Source organism: Aulonocara stuartgranti (genome assembly GCF_965226115.1).
Source record: "Aulonocara stuartgranti genome assembly, chromosome: 15".
NCBI lineage: Eukaryota > Metazoa > Chordata > Actinopteri > Cichliformes > Cichlidae > Aulonocara > Aulonocara stuartgranti.
In genome coordinates, this window is record NC_138951.1 from 42946398 (window position 1) to 42971240 (window position 24843).

A 24843-nucleotide genomic window follows, 5' to 3' on the forward strand; every position below is an offset into this window, starting at 1 on the left:
AGGTGTTGTCAGGTGTCTTCTCCTGTCAGAAAGCATTCAATCATTCACAAACTGACCTGAGCAACACGTTCGTGGAGCTGAAGGGTTAACTCTGCAGCCTTGGGGTCTGCCACGCCCACAGCGGAGAGGGCTGTTGCCGTGACAACAGGGCAAGAAGGGCTGTTTGTGTTTGGAGACAGAGAGAAAGGGAGGGAGGGAGTCGTGTCTCTCACTCATGTTTTTAAGGTGAAGTCATCTGGAAGGAAACACTCCCTCTCTCTCCGTCTGTGTGAAGCTCTCTCGCCCACCGCTCACGTCAGACAGGTTCTGTTTGTCGCTCTAACGTCGTTTTCATAAAGTTTAATTCAGCTTTATTTATACTCTGCAAACTCACAACAACAGTCAATTCAATGATACTGTGAGGAAAGCCCCTGCAGTATCAGAGAGGAAACCCTGACAGTCAGACAGCACCTGGCAATGGTGGACAGGAAGAACTCTCTTTTAACAGGAAGTAACCGTCTGCCATGTGCTGTGGTCACAGCAGTCTAAGATCATCACAGGTGTACCCTCAGAGCCCTCCCCAGTCCACAGATGGTCTTTACTTCCTGTCCAGGATCTGCAGAGTTCTCACCTGCTGTCATGTGACTGCTCAGGTAATATGGAGGAAAAATGTTTCCTAAAGAAAAACAGATATCCGAACTAAACATGATGGAGGCGTCCAAGTGAATATAATGAATGTAACGTTGTTTGTATGTGTAACCAGCGCCACCTGGAGGAGGAACTGTGGAAAGGTTGTGGGTGCTTGAGGTCAGCGCTCTCCTGTGACGATGATTAATTTAAACAGTTTAATGAAATGTTTTTATGGTGTAAGGTTTTCACTGATAATCTTCCCTCTGTTGTCCTTTTTTGTTCTTTTGATTCAAACATCATTTTGTCTTGGTGAGTCCGTCCAGCCGTGAAGGACGAAGGGCGGACTCACCTCTTTGTTGTTTCCTTTGTTTGTTTGAGCCACTTCCCTTTACAAACCCTGGTTACAGGTCACACACGGCGCTGATTCTCAGACCCAAACTGTTTGTGGCCCACAGGTGACGATTTGCAGTGCAGGGCCATATGCCTGCACCTTTGGTTTGATATGTGCAGCTGAGACATTAGTAAAATGTGAACGATGGAATAAATAAATTAATCTCTTCTGGGCATTTTGTTCTACGTCTCAGTGCTCAGTCACATATGTGACGTCGTGATGTTCTTTCTATGTCATTGTGGTTCTGTAGCTGGTCTAATTGATTATTTCTGTTCTAAACTCAGTTTTAATTTCACTAAAAACCAGTTTGTCTCTAATCGAAGACATAACTGAGCTACAGTAACGATGTTCACACGTACGGAGATTCACTCAGACTGTCTTTAATATTCACACAAACCAACCTGAAACCCCCTGTTGGTACTGGTGCTGTAATCACTTGATGATGATGATGATGATGATTATGTGTGTTGTGGTCAGTTTGATCTGCCCATTGCCGTCATCACAGGTGACCTGAAGCCTGGTCAGAGCTGGAGAACCACAGAGGAAGAACTTGGAGTTCAGCTCACAAAGACAGGAAACAGGAAGACGCTGAGTGTGTTAGAGAGAGGAAACATCTGAATATCTGACGTCAGCTCATTAAAACACATTCACTGTGTCACCATGGTAACACAGGGAGGAGTGTCAGCTTTTATTAAAGTCAGTGTTTGTAGTCCATCAGTGAGGAAGAGGAGGGTGAAAGAGGAAGGAGAGACCACAGCTTCCTCTGACCTGCAGGCTAGTGATGTATCGGTCGCGAACGAAACAGCTCTTACAGTCGTCTCTTTGAAGTGAACAACGCGAGCCAGCTCCTTATTGGGAGCCGTGGAGTTTTTTGTCTTTCTCTCACCCTCTCTCGCACTTTTTTTCCGCTTCACTCCACACGTGAGCCTTGTGCTTTGCGCTGGGCAGAGGGGGGAGGGGCAGTAGTTACACTCAGTAGCACAGGAACAGAGCGGGAGGGAGAGAGAGAGAAAGAGAGCCAGTGACAACAACGTCACATTAGAAAGGTATAGTAATCATCCACAACTATTTTTAGTTTCAGATGATAAAGGATTCAGAAAGTGTATTCATGCAGGTCCATATGACAGAGAATATGCATCTTCTTTTTGTTTTCATATTTTAATTTATATTTAATTGTGTTGTGGTTTGCAGTGTTTTGTGTTGTTTTACTTTAAATTAGTTGAAAAGGAAAAAGCTGAAAATTTAAATAGTTAAAAGTTGAAATGTGAATAGTTGATTTTTGTATTATATGATTTATTTATTACATTTTATGTGAATTAATGAAAGTATATTTACGGTGGCCCCTAGAGACAAAGCACGTACAAACTCCAAAATACGTACGAACTCCAAAACATGTAAAAACTCCGAAGCACGTACAAACTCCAAAACGTACAAAACACAACAGAAGTGCTCCAGGATGCTAGGGGCAGTGTTTTGTTACCTAGTGGCTACACAAGCCAGGAAGTACCAGCGACTGGATTTGGTGTGTGGTATTAACAGGTAAATGAACTTTTTTTTTTAATTATTTGAATATATATGAGTGCTTGTGTATAAATACACAAACAATACACATATGCTTTCAATTGTGTAATTTAAGTGATCTAGGTAGCTCTGTTTTGGAAGTTCAGTTAACGCTAGAAATGTGTTTTGGAGTTTGTACATGCTTTGGAGTTTGTACGTGTTTTGTCACTAGGGGCCACGTATATATTTATTCATAAGCATATATTAATATAATCAAGTTTCTTTTTACATTAGTAATTCCTTTTGTGCATAATTGTATATTGTTGTTAATAATAAATTAATTACAGCAACAAAACAACCTGAAGAGTCGATTTGGAGCCGAAAGAGCCGGCTGTTTTTAGTGAGCCGAGCCGAAAGAGCCGGTTCTCTAAAAAGAGCCGGAAAATCCCATCACTACTGCAGGCTCAGCTGGGGGGCGGGCAAGATGGCGGACTGAGCAGTCGCATCCATCTGAACTCCTCACTAAAGTCCCGATGTTTTAATCTTGAAGTTATAAAATCCACTCCTTTGAGCTATATTGACGACGTTTCAGCCCGAACATGAAGAAAACCAACAACACGAAACCTCCGGCAGTGAAAAACCTCCCTTTTACAACCCAGAGAAACAGCGAGCATGACTACCCAGCTCCGATGGAAACTGCTAATTCCAGCAGCAACAAGAGGGACAGACTGTTAACAACCCCTGATAATACTCCTGAGAAACCACATATGGAGAAAAAAGCAAAAGGTACGGCTAGTGATAATGACTCCAACACATCCACTGACACTATACTGAAAGCTATTGAGAGTCTTGGAAAACGTGTTGATGACCGCATGGACGAAGTTAGCAAACAAATTCAACAACATAGCGCCATGCTGGCTTCCATCGCTAAATCGGTGCAATTTAATTCAGAGGAGCTGCAAGAATGCAAAAAGAAAATAAAACACCTGGAAAAAGAGATGGAATCAGTCAAAAAAGATAATGACGATATTAAGGATCGTGTATTGAGCCAGGAAAGATACAAAAGAAGATGGTGTCTTCGTATCAAAGGGAAAAAGGAGAAAACAAATGAAAATATCAGAGAAGAAGTGGTGGAACTTCTAGGAAGGATTGCTCCGGACCTAAAGATGAAGATGGAAGAAGCAGTTGATGTTGTCCACAGAGTGGGAAGAGCGGTGGAGAATAAGCATCGACAAATCATTATTCTGTTTATGAGACGTGCCGTGAGAGATGACATCTGGAGGCGAACAAAGGCTTCTCCCGTGTGCAAAGAAGAAGGCATCCGCTTTGCTGAAGACCTGACCCCAGAGGACTGGAGATCCAGACAAGCGTTGTGGCCAAAAATCGACCAGGCACGGAAGGAAGGCAAGGCTGCAGGCTTCAGGGGCCCTTTTGGTTTCATAGAAGGCAAACGTATCAGGGTAGAGACTCCAGGTACGGGCTGACATCTGACTACGAAAGGAATATACAGTGGAACATTTCGGATGATGGGACTTTTACCTCAAGATTTTCCTACTCCATCTCCTAAACTTCCTCTTTAAAGCTGTTCATGTGTTCCGTGTTCCAATTAAAAACGAATATTTCTTTTTTTTTTCCTTTAACACAAGGGGACTTAAAGACTCAATTAAGCGCAAAGCTGTTTTTCTGTTCTGCAAGGGGCAACAGGCAAATTGTTTTTTTCTCCAGGAAACTCATTCTGAGGAATCTGATGTGAAATTTTGGTCACAACAATGGGGAGATAAAAAAATTTTTAGTCATGGTACAAACAGGTCGGCTGGGGTTGCTATTTGTTTCAACAGATGTCGTGGTAGGTTTTTGTGCAACATGGCAGACAAAAATGGACATTGGGTTGCCTGTGTGTTAAATATTGATAATACTCTGATTATTTTGGTTAATGTTTATGGATACAACAATGATCAAGAGAATAAGAACCTGCTGCATCAAATTTCTACAGTTATAAAGGAACTTTATACCAAATTCCCTACTGATTATATAGTAGTTGGAGGTGATTTCAATGTGACTCCTGATGAATGGTTGGATAGATGGCCTTCAAAGTTTTCAAGAGAGCATAAAAACCCAATATTTGAAAAATTCGCTAATGATACTAAATTAATAGATGTATGGAGAGTGTTAAACGAAGATGTAAAACAATTCACCTGGCACAAACCTAATGGTCAAAGCAGGTCACGTATTGATTATTGGTTGGTATCCAACTCAATTTTACAATATGTCAAGGAAACAGTCATCTCTAACAGTCCCTTAAGTGACCATTGCGCCATTATTCTGAGACTACAAAGCAAAGACCAAAACAACACATTTAAGGATTATTGGAAATTTAATTGTCAGATGCTGAGAAATGAGGAGTATTGTAATTCTATTAAAAAATTAATTTTAGATATTCAGAATGATGAAGCCATCAATACACCGATATTCAAATGGGAATATCTTAAATTTAGAATCAGAAAAACCTCAATTGCATTCGGTAAAAAGTTAAACAGACAAAGACAAGAAGAGGAATCAAATGTAGTAAAAGAACTTATGAATCTGTATGGCAAATTGAATTGGACTGAGGAAGAAAAAGGAAAAATTAATAATTTACAATCTAAATTGGACGAAATGTACCTTTATAGAGCCAAGGCTGCTTATTTGCGATCCAAAGCCAAGTGGATAGAAGAGGGTGAAAAGAACACTGCCTATTTTTGCAATCTAGAAAAACGTAGACAAGAATATAACTCAATATGTAACCTAATAATCGACGGAGAGGAATGTACAGACCCTAAACGCATTTCAAATGAAGTATTTACTTTTTACAGTAACCTTTATAAGTCTTCATACTCAGAACAAAATGTCACCTCCTTCTTTGACAAAATCAGTAATTGGATTCCAGTAATTGATGATAATTTTAGAGAAATTTGTGATGAAGACCTAACTATAGAAGAATTTGATTTTGCTATTAAGAGCATGGCATCTGATCGCTCACCGGGACCAGATGGTATAACAACTAATTTCTATAAGCACTTTTGGGAAGACCTAAAATTACTATTATTCAGTGCGATAAATGAATGTATAAATCAAAAGGAGCTTATGACAACAATGAAACAGGGAGTTATAAAATTAATTCCAAAACCGGGGAAAGATAAGAAAAAACTAAGTAATCTAAGACCTATAACACTTTTAAATACAGACTACAAAGTTTTTACAAAAGTTTTAGCAACAAGACTAAAAACAGGTATTTCTGAAATAATTAGCCCAACACAATCAGGATTTCTCAAAGGACGGTTGATCCAAAATAATATCCGCTTGGTTTTGGACCTCATCAATTACAATTACCTAATTAAGGATGATGGTTTTATGTTGTTCTTGGACTTCCATAAAGCATTTGATTCTATTGAATACACTTTTATTATTAAGACATTTAAACATTTTGGGTTTGGTGATGCATTTCTGGATATGATCACTATGTTATACACTGATATTAATAGTTGTGTTTCTCTTTCAGAAGGCACATGTCCCAGGTTCAGGGTGGAGAGAGGTATCAGGCAGGGCTGCAGCATCTCACCTCTTTTATTCATTGTAGCCACTGAATTACTTGCTATTACTGTCATAAACTCAAACATCAAAGGATTAGACATAAATAATCACAAATTAATAATAAGTCAGCTTGCCGATGATACAACAGTCTTTCTAAAAAATAAAGAACAAATTCCATTGGCCTTAGATACAATAAAGATCTTTTCTGATGCTTCTGGACTACGCCTGAACCTGGACAAATGTGAACTCATGAGTATCCACAATTGTTCTCACTCTCTTTGTATGATATACCTGTCAAAAATGAAATCAAATATCTTGGAATCTGGATAACTAAATGCATGGCTGATAGTGAAGAAAAGAATATTCAGAATACAACTGACAAATGCAAAAAAAACTCTGAACCATTGGCTACAGAGAGATTTAACGTTGTTCGGCAGGATAATGTTGACCAAGGTTGAATCTTTGTCCAGATTAATCTATCCAGCTTATTTCCTAGCCATCCCACCAAGAATTATAAAAGACACCAATAAGGTGAATTTTAATTTCATATGGAAAAATAAACATCATTATGTTAGTAACAGGGACTTGATAAAAGATTATGAAGAGGGGGGTTTAAAAGCAATCGATTTTGAAATAATGAATGGCATTTTAAAGATTAATTGGCTACGATCTTTCTTGAAAAATGATAATGAGATCTGGTTCTTGATACCATCTCTTATTTTCAACAAAGTTGGGGGGATCCAATTCCTTTTAGTATGTGATTTTGAAATTTCTAAACTACCCATAAAACTTTCCAAATTTCATCAACAAGTTTTGTTAAATTGGAAATTAATGTTTAAACATAACTTTAGTCCCCACAATGTTCCATTGTGGAATAATAGGGTGATATTGAATCGGGGGAAATCTATGTTTGTGGAAGAATGGATGACAAAACAAATTTGGTCTGTGACACATATAATGGATGAAAATGGAGATATACTTGAATTAAACAGGCTTAATGAGAAATATGACATGAGTTGCTCGTTCGAGCTCTATAAAAAGGTTTCACAAAATATCCCAACAGTCCTTGTAAATACGGTAAAGAACAATTTTTCAAATATACAGACTCCAAATTTGCATAAAGTTAAACTAGATGGTCTTGAATTGGTCAATGGAAAATGCAATAATCAGTTTTTGAGGAGGTATTTGGTTAACACCTTATATCCAGGTAGGACAAAACATTCACTCGTCTTTAAAGATTATAACAAATCTGAGATCTCGTTGATCAGAACCAAATATTTAACATTTCCAATTCCCCCCAAATTTAAAGAAGTCCATTTTAGAACTGCAAAAAATATTTACCCCTCCAATGAATTTATGAGAGAAAGATTTAAATTTGTGTTAGACAACTGTTATAGTTGTAAAATAACTTCGGAAACAACAGAGCACATGTTCTATGGATGTGTGACAATCCAGAATTTATGGAAATCTCTCCATGTCCTAATATTGTCCCAGTATGGATATATTGATTTTTGGTCTTTTCAAAATATTCAAATTGGAGTAATCCTTAAGGACAAAAATAGTGAGTTTTTAATTAACAATCTCATTATTATAACAAAGTATTACATACATAAATGCCGATATGCTAAATCCCCCCCTTCATGGCCTGCTCTTAAAAACGACCTCTCCCTGTTCCGTAAATCTCTTAAGCTAATAAATAAGCCCCAAGCAATCAAATTGCATAGATTTTTAGAAGAGTTTGATTTTTCTTAGCCCCTTATTTAAGTTATGAGTCTTGTTTATGGAACCTCACTTTTAGAGATTTTATGATCCCCCTTGTCTTCTTTATTTCTGTTCCTTGTTTTTCATTCTTTTTTTTTTATTCTTATTTATGTTTGTATTGGTTATTCATCTTTTTATATTATTATTATGTAGATGTGTGAATATGGATGTGTATGTATGCATGTGTATATACATATATATGTATATATATGTGTGTGTATGTATGTATGTTTACTTTCAGTTACTGTCGATTTCATTGTGGTGTATAGGAGATGTGATTCTGTTCTGATTGATTTATTATGTCGCTTGTCTCTTTGAGATTGTCATTGTTATTGTTCTAAATAAAGTTCATATTAAACACAGAAGTGCCGTAGAGGGCAGCAGAGCGCCCGCGGCGTCTGCCTGAATAACTACCGAAGAAGAAGAAGAACTAGGCTGCAGTCAGCTGACCGGGCAGAGCGAGAGCTAAAGCTAACGCTACGTCCGGCCGGTGCACCGGGACTTCCTCCGGTTTGTTCCCCGGGGTACCCCCTCCTGAGAAGCGGATCATGGCGTTCATCACAGCCAGCTGGAACCCGCTGGGAGACGCCTTTTACCGGTCAGTGAGCGCCCACTGTGTCGGTCTTTCAGCTGCTAGCAGCGAGGCTAATGTTTGCTGACAGTCAGCTGACCGCAGCTCCATCCGTGTTATATACACCTGTGTTTTCTGCAGTTGTGTGATTGAGCTGTTTAAACAGAGAAATCAGCCTGTAACCTGCGCCTCTGCTTGTCATTTGACCCTGCTAAAGCTGGCTTCAGAAGCTTTTTCCCTTTAATGACGTTTCCTGAACACACACGTCACGTGAGAGGACTGACGTCCATGACGAAGTGAGCAGGAGGTTGTAGCCCATCAGAGTCAGGGTTTACTCAGGTCGGCAGGTGACATTTGTGTGCAAGTGACAGGTGAGCTTAAAGTGAGCAGAAAGTGACCGGAGGCTGGAATAGTGTTAGGCAGATAGGGGGAGGAGCCTGCGGGGGACCATGGGGAGGGGTTTGTTTACATTAATGTGTACTTTCCTGTGTACTACTGCAGTAAGACGGATCTGTATGAGATGAGCTGGAGTCTGCGTGATGGACTCAGAGACAGTCTGGTGGCTGCAGCTCCATACGGAGGCCCCATCGGTACAAACTAAATAAAACTTTATGAAACGCTGCAGTGAGATAGTTTTTTATAGTCAGATTTAAGGCTTTGACCCCTGACCTCTGTCTGACCCCTCAGCCCTGCTCAGAGAACCTCAGCGGCGTTCTCCGAGTTCTCGTCCTCAGCTGGAGATCTACTCTGCGTCAGGAGGCACCGTTGCCAGCTTCCCCGTGAGTAGCACCTGACCACACCCGGAGACAGGTTGGGTCTCTCTCTGACCCGTCTCTCTCTCTCTGTCTCCGTCTCAGTGGAAAAGTGGTCCAGTGGTCCAGCTCGGGTGGACGGTCTCTGACGAGCTACTGTGTATCCAGGAGGACGGCACGGTCCTGATCTATGACCTGTTTGGATCCTTTAAGAGACACTTCAGTATGGGACAGGTCAGCACACCTGAGTTTGTTCCTCTGAATAAATGAAGCTGCTCAGACGATGTCACTGATCAGGTGACCTCTATCTTTAAACAGGAAGTGGTCCAGAGTCAGGTGATGGAGGCCAAGGTGTTCCACTCCCCTTATGGAACAGGTATTGCCATAGTAACAAGCTCCTCCCGTTTCACCTTGGCCACCAACATCGATGACCTGAAGCTCCGGAGGTTACCTGAAGTCCCAGGTAACACCTGACTCACCTGAGATGGTGTTTTCACTGCCACGGTTAAGCCTTTCCACCCTTACCTGTCTGTCCACCTGTCTGTCCCTCAGGTCTGCAGGGAAAGCCATCCTGCTGGGTAGTCCTCACTCAGGACAGACAGACTAAAGTCCTGCTGTCCAACGGACCAGAACTCTTCATCCTGGACAACACGTCCTGCACTGTGGTGGTGAGACATGTAGAGACAGGTGAAGTCAGTAATGCTCAGTTTAAGATCGTTCTAACCAAAACCAGTCTGAGACGACGTTTGTCTGACAGTCTTCGATGGTGATGCTAATCCACAGCCAGTAATCTTCACACTCAGATTTGTCCTCATCTTTCTTTTACCTGTCTCACTGCCTACCTTTGTGTCTCTCTTCAGTGTCCTCCAGGCCTCAGTCCTCAGGACGGCAACATTGTCCACATGTCTGTGTCTTTCAGCTATAAATACCTGGCTCTCCTCACTGACAGTGGACACCTGTGGACAGGCTTGTCCACCCTACAGGTGAGCAGCTGTTCTGGCCAATCAGCTTTTCAGATATCTGTGAAGCATCACCTGTGGAATGACTCACAGGTGATGCTTCTGTATGCAGGAGAAACTGAGTGACGTCGACACCAAGAAGACCATGGCGCCCAAGCAGATGTTGTGGTATGTGTGACCTCTCGTTTACCTGTGCTCTTATTTATTCAGCTGCTCACCCGTCGAAGCTCTTCTTTTACACCCGTTTAACCTGGAGTTTACCTGTTTGCCCAGGTGTCGCAGACCAAAGAGCCAACAGCCATCTGTGGTGTTGATGTGGGACAGACTGCTCCTGGTGGTCGGGGTGTGTAATGAGACCATCCAGTATCCTTCAAACTTCACATCTGAACATGTTCAAATACACTTCAGGTGTGTTAAGGTTCTCCTTGGAGTTGTGCAAAGCAGCCGGTATTTGTATCTGTTAAGGGGGGAAAAGTATTTGTGTTTGTATTTGAGTAAAATTCAAAATAGGTTGAAAAATCAATTTTTTTTCTTGTTTATGCTTCTGATTTACGTTACAGTGTAAGTATTCTTTAATTATATCCATTATAATAAATATGGATATGCAATATTGGTTGGTATTTTTCCATAAATACAGCAATGAACATTTAACAAGGAACGTCATTGAAAAGAAAATAACACAACAGCCATTACCTCATCCATGGTTAAACCAACAATTAATAAAATATCATTGTGAACATTATGAACAGACAGAATTAAAAACAAATAATACTTCAAAGAACTGTTCTTCTGAGAGAACATCTCTCTAATGCACAGAACTAAACTTTATCAACCCCTGACTGGGAGATGTGGCAGAACAAAAGTTGTATTCTATATAATACTGTTAAACCAAAAGATGCAGCCCTGCTGTTGTCAACTGTCTGCCTAAAAACAGACACAAAGGGTTTTTTTGTGTTTTATGTTGACCATAACTCAACCATATTTCACTTTGAAGAAGATGTCTTCTGCCAACATACTCTCAGTTAAGTTTCTCCATGTAGTATTTTGTGATCACAAGCTTGTCCACATGTGAGGGCAGCAGTCTGGAGCGTTGTGGGGACAAGATACCTCTGCTTGTTGGGGCAGGTGCGATATTTCATTGCCACATGAGCCAGGGCTGCAGGGTCTGAGGTCAGTGATTCAGTGCTGTCCTCAGCTAAGTAGCTCTCAACTATCTTGCGGAGGTCATAGCACCAGATGAGGCAGATTTGGCTTTTTTGCCCGCTGGCCTCACTCTCAACTGAGGATGAGCTGGGTGCTTCAGGTACCCCAGAAATAGGGCTGTTCGATATAACGATATATATCGGATGGAGATTTATATATATGTCTATCGTTTCCTATTACGCTATTGTTTGTTTCGTGTTGTCGTAAAATAAACTGTTTACAGAAATATTTTTTCATCGTTTTGATGGTCACTGTAGTGGCTATATTATTTTCTTAAAGTTCTCTCTTTCTCTTTTATTTAATATAACCACACTACGGACGGACAAGCGCCTGTTTTTATGCGTTGTCATTAGCAACAACGTCGGTAAAACCATCACGTGCCCTCTTGTTTATTTTCTACATAAACTTTTCACAATAAAGCTCAAGATCCTGTTGAGACTTTTCAAAATAAACTGAATCACGTGAAACAGTATGCAGAGAGTTTACGGATGAGAAGCAAAAACGGCCCGTCAGGTGCTCATGCATCAGTTAAAACACTCGACTCCAGCTACACGACGCCCAGCTGGAAACACTTCACGCAAGTTGAGCTGCCCGAGATTCACAGAATTTATAGAAAATGTTAAATTTTTGTGATTTATATCGTTATCGGACGATGGTGTCTTATATCGGGATATGAGATTTTGGTCATATCACACAGCCCTACCCAGAAACATCATCTGCTTGGAGTTCTGCATCCACCTCTGCAGACACATCTGCCTTGAGCCTGTCAAACTCGGATGACATGGGCAAGCTCTTAAATTGGGGATCCAGTAGGTTGGCTTTAAAGTAATGACCCAAGGAGTCATCAAAGACAGCCTGGAAGCGCTGAGCCAACTCAGACTGCAATATGGTCACCATTTTAAGTGCCTCGGTACATCCACATCCACCTTTAGGTTTTGAGAGCCTGCGCACAAGGGATGACAGAGACAGAGAACCCACATCCTCACACACAGTACCTCCCAGATCCATCTCTGCACTCATGGTAGTCAGTGGTCGTCTCTGCTCCAACAGTCACTGGAGCATGTGAAAGGAGGACTTCCACCTGGTTGACACATCATGCACCAATGTGTTCTTGGGAAGGCCAAGCTCTTTCTGGAATGCCAACGAGCTTGGTAGTTGGTATGGAGGTGCAACCACTTCGCGAAGCTTGCAAAAAACTTTTATTCTCCACTACTAAGTTGGGCATCAGGTCAAGGCAAATAATTTCTCCCACTGTGTTTGTTATTTGTAGTGGGTGGATGGGTGTATAAGCCTGTTTTGCATTAAATGCATCTAATATAGGTGATTGAAACTGACTTGCAGGGGCAGAACATGGCTGTGATGATGATTTGGTGCTGTTGGAGAGGTTGGCACACAGTACCAGGAGAGGATGCTTTAAGTGCATGTGATTATGCATAACAGATGTTGACAGATGTTTGATATCTCTGCCTTTGATGTGACTTTTGCACACATTACTTGTAACTTTGGTTTTATCTGCAGCACTGACTGTAAAATGTTTCCACACAGAACTTGAGCAAGGTTTTTGGCTACTGGAGGACACTGTGTGTCACTCACCTCTTTACACGTTACTCACTCACTCGTGCCCTGCGTTCTCATGAGGAAACGCAGCTTTTTGATATAAAGTTTTTCTCGTTCCCAAATACAAATATTTTTAAGTATTTGTTCAAAATAAGTATTCGTGAAAAACATGTTATTTGTGCCTTTCTGAATACCGTATTTGGGTTCGGCTCCACCCCTAGTTCTCCTGGAGCTCGCTCAAAAAAGTTCTCTTAGAGCTCATTTAGGTTCCGCTGGAGCTCCTTCTGGGTTTCTTGTTATAGCTGGTCATTTATAAACAAAGAATCATGTTCCGTGTTCGAGGATGTCCTCGTGAGTCATTCTCTGGTGGTTTGACCCTTGACCCCGGCCTTCAGGTATCCCATTGAGGATCCATGTGTTTTGGTGGGAGAGATGGATGGAGTTCGAATAATCAGCTCGTCCAATCAGGAGCTGCTGCAGGAGGTTCCTCTGGTCTGTCAGGACATCTTCAAGATCGCCTCCATGGCGCCTGGAGCTCTGCTGTTGGAGGCCCACCGGGAGTACGAGGTACATCATTCAGTACCACATTAGTACTACAATACTGTCCCATTAACACTGTAATACTGCCACAGTACAACATCAGTACTTGTAAGTCCACTCCATTACATCACCTTAATACTGTCATTCACTGATGTCCATGTACACATGTAGTACGGGTACACATGTAGCACGGGTACAGGTCTGTCAGGCCTGACGTGTGTTTTTCTGTCTTTGCAGAAATCGAGTCAGAAGGCGGACGAGTACCTGCGGGAGATCAAGGAGCAGAGCATGCTGGGAGAAGCAGTCAGACAGTGCGTGGAGGCGGCAGGTCACGAGTATGACACCAACACCCAGAAATCCTTGATGAGGGTGAGAGCGTCCGTATGATCTGTTTTAGCATGTCAGGGTAATGCGACCTGCCCTGTACTATGACCTGTCCCTGTAATGTGGCGTGTCTCCCTCCAGGCGGCGTCCTTTGGGAAGTGCTTCCTCACAGACTTCAGTCCGGATCAGTTTGTGACGACCTGCAGGGAGCTGCGAGTGCTGAACGCCGTCAGAGACAGCAGCGTAGGGCTGCCACTCACGCACACTCAGTATCCTCTCAGTCTGCACAGGTGCATCATGGGAGATGCAGTGTGTGGTAACGTCTCACTTTGTTCAGAGTCAGGGGCTGCATCCCTCGTCACGCCGCTGTGACCCATTCTTAGCTTTAGGATTTAGCTCAGACGGGTGTGTTACCATGGTGATGAATTCCTTGACCTCTGACCTCAGATTCAAACAGCTGACTCTACAGGTGCTGATTGACAGGTGAGTGAACTCATCGAAATGTCTCTGAGATCTCATGTTACCCCTCCACCTCTCACTCACCTGTCTTTCTCTCTCTTAGGTTGGTGTATCGGCAGTTTTACCCATTAGCCATCGAAGTCTGTCGTTACCTGAAGATCCCTGATTATCAGGGAGTCAGCCGAGTCCTCAAACACTGGGCGTCATGCAAGGTAACTGTCTCACACCTCGCCCACCTGAGACTGTTTTCACATGACTGATTGGTGTGACGTGTTTGCGTACGTGTCCAGGTGCAGCAGAAGGACCTAACAGACGATGCCATAGCACGAGCAGTGTGTATGAAAGTGGGAGACTCACCTGGGGTTTCGTACTCGGACATCGCAGCTAAAGCTTATGAATGTGGACGAGCAGAGCTCGCCATCAAGGTGAATTCTACAGAGGTTTGGAGGGTTAATTTCCATAGTATGGTTCAGTGGTTCAGGCCGGAGTCTTTCTGTGTGGAGTTTGCATGTTCTCCCCATGTTTGCGTGGGTTCCCTCCGGGTACTCCGGCTTCCTCCCACCGTCCAAAGACATGCAACTTGTGGGGATAGGTTAATTGGATCCAAATTGCCCATAGGTGTGAATGTGATCGCGAATGGTTGTCTGTCCCTGTGTGTTGGCCCTGCGACAGACTGGCGACCTGTCCAGGGTGGACCCCGCCTCTCGCCCTATGAGAGCTGGGATAGGCTCCAGCGCCCCACGCGATCCTGAAAAGGATAAGTAGATGGATGGATGGTTCAGTGGTTTTTGGACAGATTTGGAGCCAGGTTTCAGCTGGATGGTCACTGCCCATCTGCTATATTCAGCAGGGATATTGATATTGAGTGTGGTCGAGTGTTTTTCAGTATTTGTCCCTGTGTGTCTCTATGAAGCTCCTGGACTTCGAGGCTCGGTCTGGAGAGCAGGTTCCTCTGCTGCTGAAGATGAAGAGGAGTCAGCTGGCTCTCAGTAAAGCTGTAGAGAGCGGAGATACCGACTTGGGTGAGTGTTTCAGCCCCACACCTTATGTGTTTGCCAGATGGATGATGTCACACTGACAGTTGGCTGTGTGTGTTGTCAGTGTACACAGTGGTGTCGTACCTAAAGAACGAGATGAACAGAGGAGATTTCTTCATGACTCTGAGGAACCAGCCGGTCGCTCTCAGCCTTTACAGACAGGTGCACCCAACTTCACCACTACCGCTCTCCTCCTCCTGGTTTACATTTGGTAATGTGTGTCTTTGTTTCCATTTGTTTGCTGTCAGTTCTGTAAGCTGCAGGAGCAGGAAACTCTGAAGGACCTGTATAACCAGGACGATGACCACCAGGAACTGGCCAACTATTACGTCACTGCAAGCTACAGGGAAAAGGTAAGGACTGCTAACCGTCACGCCCAGCAGAGATTAGACTCGTCCATCATCACTGTAATCACCTGTCTGCTGTTCACCTGTCCATCTGCAGAGGTTGGAGGGCCGGCTGTCTCTTCTGCAGAGCGCTGTCGATGAGTACAACAAGGCCAAGAATGAGTTTGCAGTAAAGGTAACAAACGAACAATAAGACGTGTTTGCAGGTGTGTGTTTGTACCTGATGCTCAGGTGTGTTTCACTGATTGGTCTGCAGACCACAGAGGACGAGATGCGTCTGCTCCGTTTTCAGCGCAAACTGGACGATGAGAAAGGGGCGGGGCTTCTTGGACTGTCCCTACAGGTAACTACAAGGGGCGGGGCTCCCTGGCCAGCTGACGTTTCCCTCTACCAGTTACCTCCACCTGCATGCTCTGTGTTCTCAGTCTCCATCACCTGGCAGTACTCCAGGTTACTTTAAAGAGGCCAGTGTGGTCGCTCCGCTTTAAAGTGCTCCTCCTCAGATCATTACAGACCCAGACTTCCTCCATGTAACTTCTAAGTTCTGGGACAGCCAATCAAATTGGCCAAATCCGCGGTTTGATTTAAGCAACTGATGAAAACTTGTTTCTGCTGATTGTGACCATAGTTACATCTGCTGTGTGTGTGTGTGCTGTGATGTCACTTGCTGTTTGCAGGTGACCATGGAGACGCTGTTGTCATTAGGACTCCACAAACAGGCAGAGCAGCTTTACAAAGACTTCAGAGTACCTGACAAAAGGTGTGTCACTGAGGCTGCGCTGTTATTGGCTCTGTCTTTTACTACAGTCTTTCCTGTCTGTCCCTCTCGCCTGTTTGCCTCTCTCACCTGTTTGCCTCTCTCACCTGTGCAGGTATTGGTGGTTGAAGTTGAAGTCTCTGGCGGAGAAGGAGGAGTGGGATGAGTTAGAGAAGTTCTCAAAGAGTAAGAAGTCTCCCATTGGCTACCTGGTAAGGAGAAGCCCCACCCCCTCTGTTATGTTGCATTAACTACAGGGTGGGCCATTTATATGGATACACCGTAATAACATGGGAATGGTTGGTGATATGAAAGTCATGTTTGTGGTACATTAGTATATGTGAGGGGGCAAACTCCTCAAGATGGGTGGTGACCATGGTGACCGTTTAGAAGTCGGCCATCTTGGATACAACTTGTTTTTTCAATAGGAAGAGGGCCATGTGACACATCAATATGTGTATGAAGCTTTGTAAGATCCCAAAAGATGCAGGAATAAGTAGTAGGATTTAAGAGTGTAATAACGGACTGAAACAGAAGATGGCAGCACTTCATGTACAAGGATGCCAGCTGCCGTTAAACCCCGAAGAAGAAGAAGAAGAAGAAGAAGAAGAAGAAGCTCTGTCCCAGAATTTATTTATAGCTTAGTTTCCAACAATGGCGGCAGCTAGTTGTGTGGATGCCCTCAGAGGGCATCCACACTATTGAGTTCCTGTTTCTCTTTAAACTTTATTCTTATAGTTGCTCCACGTTTTTCGGCACTTAACTACTCCCTCAGTTTTCAGCCGATTTTCTCCGTTCAAACGCTAAACTGTTCTGCTATTTCTGCTAATTCCAGCTATATCTTTTGGTGTTTATTGCTATTATACTTTTTAAAATATTCCCATTTTTTCCTTTTTTTTGTCCCATTGAAATGAATGGAAAACTTCCACAATTCTGCTAAAACTTGCTTGTTTTTCAAACTTAACTACTTCCTCATACTTTCACCTAGAAACTCCATTCAAACTTTAAAACGTTCTCAAATGATTGGGCTTTTTGTGTGTGATTCAGCTTTTTCATATCTGTTACCTTTTTCATTTAATGCCTCTTTAAGTTTTCAGTTGCAGCTTTGTGATTTTTCAGAAAATATACAGTGGGGCAAAAAAAGTATTTAGTCAGCCACCGACTGTGCAAGTTCCCCCACCTAAAATGATGACAGAGGTCAGTAATTTGCACCAGAGGTACACTTCAACTGTGAGAGACAGAATGTGAAAAAAAAATGCATGAATCCACATGGTAGGATTTGTAAAGAATTTATTGGTAAATCAGGGTGGAAAATAAGTATTTGGTCAATAACAAAAATACAACTCAATACTTTGTAACATAACCTTTGTTGGCAATAACAGAGGTCAAACGTTTACTATAGGTCTTTACCAGGTTTGCACACACAGTAGCTGGTATTTTGGCCCATTCCTCCATGCAGATCTTCTCGAGAGCAGTGATGTTTTGGGGCTGTCGCCGAGCAACACGGACTTTCAAACTCCCGCCACAGATTTTCTATGGGGTTGAGGTCTGGAGACTGGCTAGGCCACTCCAGGACTTTCAAATGCTTCTTACGGAGCCACTCCTTTGTTGCCCGGGCGGTGTGTTTTGGATCATTGTCATGTTGGAAGACCCAGCCTCATTTCATCTTCAAAGTTCTCACTGATGGAAGGAGGTTTTGGCTCAAAATCTCACGATACATGGCCCCATTCATTCTGTCCTTAACACGGATCAGTCGTCCTGTCCCCTTGGCAGAAAAACAGCCCCATAGCATGATGTTTCCACCCCCATGCTTCACAGTAGGTATGGTGTTCTTGGGATGCAACTCTGTATTCTTCTTCCTCCAAACACGACGAGTTGAGTTTATACCAAAAAGTTCTACTTTGGTTTCATCTGACCACATGACATTCTCCCAATCCTCTGCTGTATCATCCATGTGCTCTCTGGCAAACTTCAGACGGGCCTGGACATGCACTGGCTTCAGCAGCGGAACACGTCTGGCACTGCGGGATTTGATTCCCTGCCGTTGTAGTGTGTTACTGATGGTGACCTTTGTTACTTTGGTCCCAGCTCTCTGCAGGTCATTCACCAGGTCCCCCCGTGTGGTTCTGGGATCTTTGCTCACCGTTCTCATGATCATTTTGACCCCACGGGATGAGATCTTGCGTGGAGCCCTAGATCGAGGGAGATTATCAGTGGTCTTGTATGTCTTCCATTTTCTGATGATTGCTCCCACAGTTGATTTTTTCACACCAAGCTGCTTGCCTATTGTAGATTCACTCTTCCCAGTCTGGTGCAGGTCTACAATACTTTTCCTGGTGTCCTTCGAAAGCTCTTTGGTCTTGGCCATGGCGGAGTTTGGAGTCTGACTGTTTGAGGCTGTGGACAGGTGTCTTTTATACAGATGATGAGTTCAAACAGGTGCCATTCATACAGGTAACGAGTGGGGGACAGAAAAGCTTCTTACAGAAGACGTTACAGGTCTGTGAGAGCCAGAGATTTTCCTTGTTTGAGGTGACCAAATACTTATTTTCCACCCTAATTTACGAATAAATTCTTTACAAATCCGACCATGTGGATTCATGGATTTTTTTTTTCACATTCTGTCTCTCACAGTTGAAGTGTACCTCTGGTGCAAATTACTGACCTCTGTCATCATTTTAAGTGGGGGAACTTGCACAATCGGTGGCTGACTAAATACTTTTTTGCCCCACTGTATGCGTTGTTATGGTTGCTATGCAATTAACTCAGAGTGAGAGCTGGTGCTTTCTGAAGTTTCTCTTCATGTCCAAACAACTTCTTGCTACTCGCTCAATTTCCACTCAACTTCCACAAATTATACATCAAAACGTAGGTATTTTTGCTGGCTTTAAGACAGTGTCACTATAATTATCGTGCGAGTTACGGTTTTTTCACAATTTGCCTCGAAGTGACACAAGATCTAAAAACTCCCCATTCAAAGTCTATGGGGAGGTTGTGAAACTCAGAGCTCAAATACTGAAACTGAAGGCATTTTCAAATCGTCATATCTCCTTAATGAAGCGAAATTAAGACATGAGGCTTGTCCCCGTATATCTTCAGACACTCCTGACGCTCACAATTCAAGAATTATTTTCTCACCTATTACCGTTCTGAGATGAGTTAGACTTGTTTGAGGGTAGGAAATCTGTCCTCCTCTCAGTTTTCCAACTCTGAAAATGAAGCCGTTTCTTCTCTCGTCATATCTTCCCGACGGAGTTACAAAGAGCTATGAAAATCGCAGTCAAAGTTCACCAAAGTCCGCTGATTCACCCAGTGCAAGAATTTTGCTTCTATCCCACCTAGTTTTTGAGTTACACGACGTTTTGTAACTCCAAAAAAACTGCGTTTTTCGCCTCTGAGCGCGATCTAATTCTGGCTGCTCATCACCCTGTTTTCCAGGCGCCCGCTCTCTTTCCCAGTGGCGCAGTTGGTAATAAAACGGATCTGAAGATCAAAGGTCGTGGGTTCAATTCCACCTTGTCCACATGTTTTCTTCCACTACAAATTAATACAGTATCACAGACCAGTAACTCATATTGATAATTTATTACAATTAAGCAAAGTTTTATGATTTTAGCAGCTTTTCTAATATGGACCTTAGATTCTTGTTAACAGTCCATGGCAGAAATACATACAAGTACACAGCCTGCTGAAGCACACAGAAGCAGTACCTCTGATTGGTGGACTGAAATTGAGCAGAACCAGGTTGTTGTGCCTCTTTTCACCAGAAAGTTCAGTGTTTTCTCAGCCTCTTCTGCTGTTTTTAATAAGAATTTTAAGCTTTTTCACCTGTTTTCAGTTATATGAGAACCAGTTTGGCTCAGTGAGATGAGTATGAGATGAAATTCTGCTGATTTACCTCTTTTCTGCCAAATCTTCAATCATTTCACCTCTTATCAGCATAATTCTCAGCAGCTTCTGCTCTTTTCAGCAGAATTCTGATCATTCACCTCTTTTCAGCAGAAATTCTGCTGATTGAACTCTTTTCAGCAGAATTTTCACCTCTTTTCTGCCCAAATTCTGCTCATTCACCTTTTCTGCAAAATTTTCAGCCTTTTCACCTCTTATTATCACAAATCTCAGCTGTCTTCAGAAAAAAATTCTTTTGAGCAGAAATTCTGCTGATTCATCTCTTTTCAGCGCAACTTTCTGCTTCTTTACCTCTTATCAGCAGAAATTCTGCTGATTCACCTCTTTTCTGCAAAATTTTCAGCCTTTTCACCTCTTATCAGCACAATTTGCAGCAGCGTCTGCTCATTTCAGCAGAATTGTCAGTCTCTCCAACTATTCTTTGCAAGAATGAGTTTGGCTCAGTGAGCTAAATAGCTGCCCTTAGACCACAAGGGCCAGGTTCAAATCCTGCTCAGGGCAACGTTTTTTTTTCTTCAACTTTATACTTTTTCAGCTTTTTTCAGCAGACATCTTCAGCGTTAAGGCATCCACAAAGCATTTTCGCAGGAAATGCAAATTTTTCTAGTATTACTCTTATTATTCTTTCTGGGTCACAAAATAAAAGTTTTACATATTTTCAGGCGAGAATGTAGCTGTGTAAACCTCAAATATCTGCTCAGTTTATCAAGACACCACATATTTTCAAAAGTGCTCTGACGTTTTCGGAGACGTCTGTTTCCCACCCGCACGATAGCTAGCCGGGGGCAAGGCTCACTAGAGCCGGTGAGAACACCGGACTCCCGGCAAATCGTTTTCAAACCCACCGCTGTCTTTCGCTACTCAGGTTAAACATGATATATAAGTTACTTAGATAACTTAAAAATGTTATTGTTTGTTTTTTTCAGTATTGTATTTGTTCCTGAGTAAATCGGTTTGGCTGAGATTAAAGTTATAGTTTTTACACAACTGAATAAACGTCAAGCAGACAGCTGATTATCAGAAGTGTGAGATGCTCGAGAATTTACTCCGGTGTCCTGTTGTATTTTAGATGGCAAGTTTATTAAACTTCACTGAAACAATCTCCAAATTTCATTAAACTTTAATAAACTATCATCTTGTCTTTATTTTTAGTTAGCACATACCTTAAACACTTAAAGCTGTAAGCTAGTGATAGTTATATAAGAGCAGATGCATGCTGGTGCAATAAGCTGTACGTTGTACGTCCAATGGATGATGATCTGATTAGTCGACTAATCGCAAAAATAATCGGTGACTAGTCGACTATCAAAATAATCATTTGTGGCAGCCCTAATTACCAATAAGTTTGATGTGTCACATGGCCCTCTTCCTATTAAAAAAACAAGTTGTATCCAAGATGGACAACTTCTAAATGGCCACCATGGTCACCACCAATCTTGAGGAGTTTGCCCCTCACATATACTAATGTGCCACAAACACGACTTTAATATCACCAACCATTCCCATGTTATTACGGTGTATCCATATAAATGGCCCACCCTGTACATTTCCCATGAGTCTTAGCGGGATCTCTTCTTCAGGCGTTTGTTGAAGTTTGCATCAAGTGTAACAACAAGTACGAGGCCAAGAAGTACGTTTCCAAGGTGACGCCTGAGCAGAAGGTGAAGGCCCACCTGGCCGTCGGGTAAGACACCTCTGTGGCATCATCACACAGCACAGGTGGGAGCACTCATGTAACTCCTCCTCTATTCCCAACAGTGACCTGGAGGGGGCTGCGGATGCTGCCATTGAGCGCAGGAATGAAGCTGAGATTGGGGCAGTCCTCTCCAGATGCTCCGCCTCCAACAGCCTGGTGATCGAGCGGCTGAACCGAGCTCGGGCCGCCATTGCCAAAAAGTGAGCTTCCACTCTTGAGCATGACGTTGGTGGGAGCCAGCTGCTGTTACTGATCAGAGACTGTGATTGATTACTGATCAACTGATGCTTTCTTCTTCCCTTCAATTAAAAGCTTTGACTCTATTCACACTCGAGCGCCACACCTGGACAGAAGCACTTCCTGCTGCTGTCCCTTCACAATAAAAGCTTCAGTGTGTAGCATGGCCGGTGTTATATTGTGAAAGAGGACAGTAAGTGTCCAAGCTGACCGCATGTGTCACTTTGTATGATTTTAAATGTTGTTAGTCGATCAATAAACATGAAAAACACAGGGTGCAGTTCTCAGTCTGACCACCAGGAGGTGACAGAAATATAAAAAGCCTCTTTGTTCTGTAAATAAAATCCTTTTCTATTAGTGCCCACTTGGATCAACTCTCCATGGTTTTCAGGATTTTCCATTAGATCATAGTACTTGGTAGCCGTGTTGTACCAAGTGTTCCTGAGTCTGAAGAAAAGCCACAGACCGAGCTGCAGGTATGTTGTCTCCCCCACGTCCACTTTTGTGGTAGTGTTCGTTTCGCATGCTACATACATTATGAGATACTGGACTGTAATGAAAACCAGTCGACCCGAGTATATATCAATGGGAAAAGGGACTTAAAAACAAGTTTGTAAACGAGTTGATTCTGTTCGTCTGGACGCAGCCTTTTCAGAAATGTCTGCCAACCTCACAGCACCTTGGTCATTCAGTGGGCTCTGTCGTGTTGGCGCCGTGCAGCCCCATGCATGGGGTGATCCGCGTTAACTCGCTAATGGAGATTTGCCGCTTTAATGCGGTTACGGCGTTAACGTCATATTAACGAAGACAGCACATGTGTGTGTGTGTGTGTGTGTGTGTGTGTGTGTGTGTATATGTACAGTATTAGATTTCATTTTTCTACTACTGTAACTGTGGCTTAGCAAGCTTTCTTAGTGTTCTTTTAAACTCTGTCATAACAATTAGTTATACTGAAAACTATTTTAAAATTAGGCTAATAGGGAAACCACATGGTATTGTTTAAGTCAGTGGTTCCTAAACTTTTTTTGCTAGGCCCCCCTTTGTTTTACAAGAAAAATGTCCCCCCCCCCCCCCCTGCACAAACACATCCTCCAACCACACACGCCCATATTTTGTTTTCAAACTCCATTGCGGTTTATTTCACACCTCAAACCTTTAGTAAACAATTAAACAAGTAACAGTAATCTGCAATAAATTAAAGGTAGTAATAAAATACATTACTAACTCTCTTACGCCATGTCCACACCTACACGGGTATTTTTGAAAACGCAGCTGTTTCTATGCGTTGGGCATTTCGTTCACACGTAAACTGCGTTTCGAATCCCCTCCAAATGAAGATTTTTTTAAAAACTCCTTTCTTGCGTTTACGTGTGGAAGAGGAAGTTCGTAATGCAACGTCAAAGGTATGTGCCTTTTTTCACGTCACGTTGTGCGCCATGTTATTGTTTATATGAGATGAATTGCAGAATGGCAGATAGAGACGAAATACTGTTAATCTGACTGTCTTCAGGTTTTACACACTTGCATATACACACGCAGTTACTGCCCCTCCATTTAGAAATGCAGAGGCGTCATGGTGTGATTATTTTACATGTAGCTGGGGGGTTTTTTTTCCTGTGAAATAATATTCAACATTGCTATCAATAAATTTTTCAAAAAATGCCTCTCTGAACTTCCGGGTAGGCTATGAGAGGGTGAAGACGCGTGTGTCAGTGGCTCTTCCACCTGACTTGTTGAAATTGTGATAATCATCAAAGTAACACATCTTTTTCTTAAAAAGCAATATAGGGAGTGCAGAATTATTAGGCAAGTTGTATTTTTGAGGAATAATTTTATTATTGAACAACAACCATGTTCTCAATGAACCCAAAAAACTCATTAATATCAAAGCTGAATGTTTTTGGAAGTAGTTTTTAGTTTGTTTTTAGTTTTAGCTATTTTAGGGGGATATCTGTGTGTGCAGGTGACTATTACTGTGCATAATTATTAGGCAACTTAACAAAAAACAAATATATACCCATTTCAATTATTTATTTTTACCAGTGACACCAATATAACATCTCCACATTCACAAATACACATTTCTGACATTCCAAAACAAAAACAAATCAGCGACCAATATAGCCACCTTTCTTTGCAAGGACACTCAAAAGCCTGCCATCCATGGATTCTGTCAGTGTTTTGATCTGTTCACCATCAACATTGCGTGCAGCAGCAATCACAGCCTCCCAGACACTGTTCAGAGAGGTGTACTGTTTTCCCTCCTTGTAAATCTCACATTTGATGATGGACCACATGTTCTCAATGGGGTTCAGATCAGGTGAACAAGGAGGCCAATGTCATTAGTTCTTCTTCTTTTATACCCTGTCTTGCAGCCACGCTGTGGAGTACTTGGACGCGTGTGATGGAGCATTGTCCTGAGTATTGCACACCTTGTGCTTTTGGGCACTCCAGTGATGTTGCAGCTCTGAAATATGGCCAAACTGGTGGCAAGTGGCATCTTGGCAGCTGCACGCTTGACTTTTCTCAGTTCATGGGCAGTTATTTTGCGCCTTGGTTTTTCCACACGCTTCATCCGACCCTGTTGACTATTTTGAATGAAACGCTTGATTGTTCGATGATCACGCTTCAGAAGCTTTGCAATTTTGAGACTGCTGCATCCCT

At 42.5% G+C, this 24843-nt stretch overlaps 1 protein-coding gene across 2 annotated transcripts; it reads left to right on the top strand.

Annotated features, from left to right (window-relative positions):
- The first annotated feature begins 1972 nt into the window (after positions 1-1972).
- On the top strand, positions 1973-22452 carry vps16 (VPS16 core subunit of CORVET and HOPS complexes). 2 transcript variants are annotated; one of them, XM_082506025.1, is made up of 25 exons: positions 1973-2046; positions 8195-8429; positions 8904-8992; positions 9090-9181; positions 9260-9388; positions 9473-9617; positions 9707-9822; positions 10015-10137; positions 10226-10281; positions 10387-10476; positions 13269-13440; positions 13651-13782; positions 13879-14006; positions 14185-14220; positions 14300-14408; positions 14487-14621; positions 15110-15218; positions 15298-15395; positions 15482-15586; positions 15678-15755; positions 15837-15923; positions 16258-16340; positions 16453-16549; positions 21827-21930; positions 22005-22452. In XM_082506025.1, exons 2-25 carry the CDS (start codon positions 8380-8382, stop codon positions 22144-22146), a joined length of 2505 nt encoding a protein of 834 aa, XP_082362151.1. In that variant the 5' UTR covers positions 1973-2046; positions 8195-8379; the 3' UTR covers positions 22147-22452. The 2 variants fall into 2 exon arrangements, with proteins under 2 accessions (XP_082362151.1, XP_082362152.1); XM_082506026.1 differs by lacking the exons at positions 1973-2046; positions 8195-8429 and adding an exon at positions 8666-8773.
- Positions 22453-24843: the final 2391 nt, after the last annotated feature.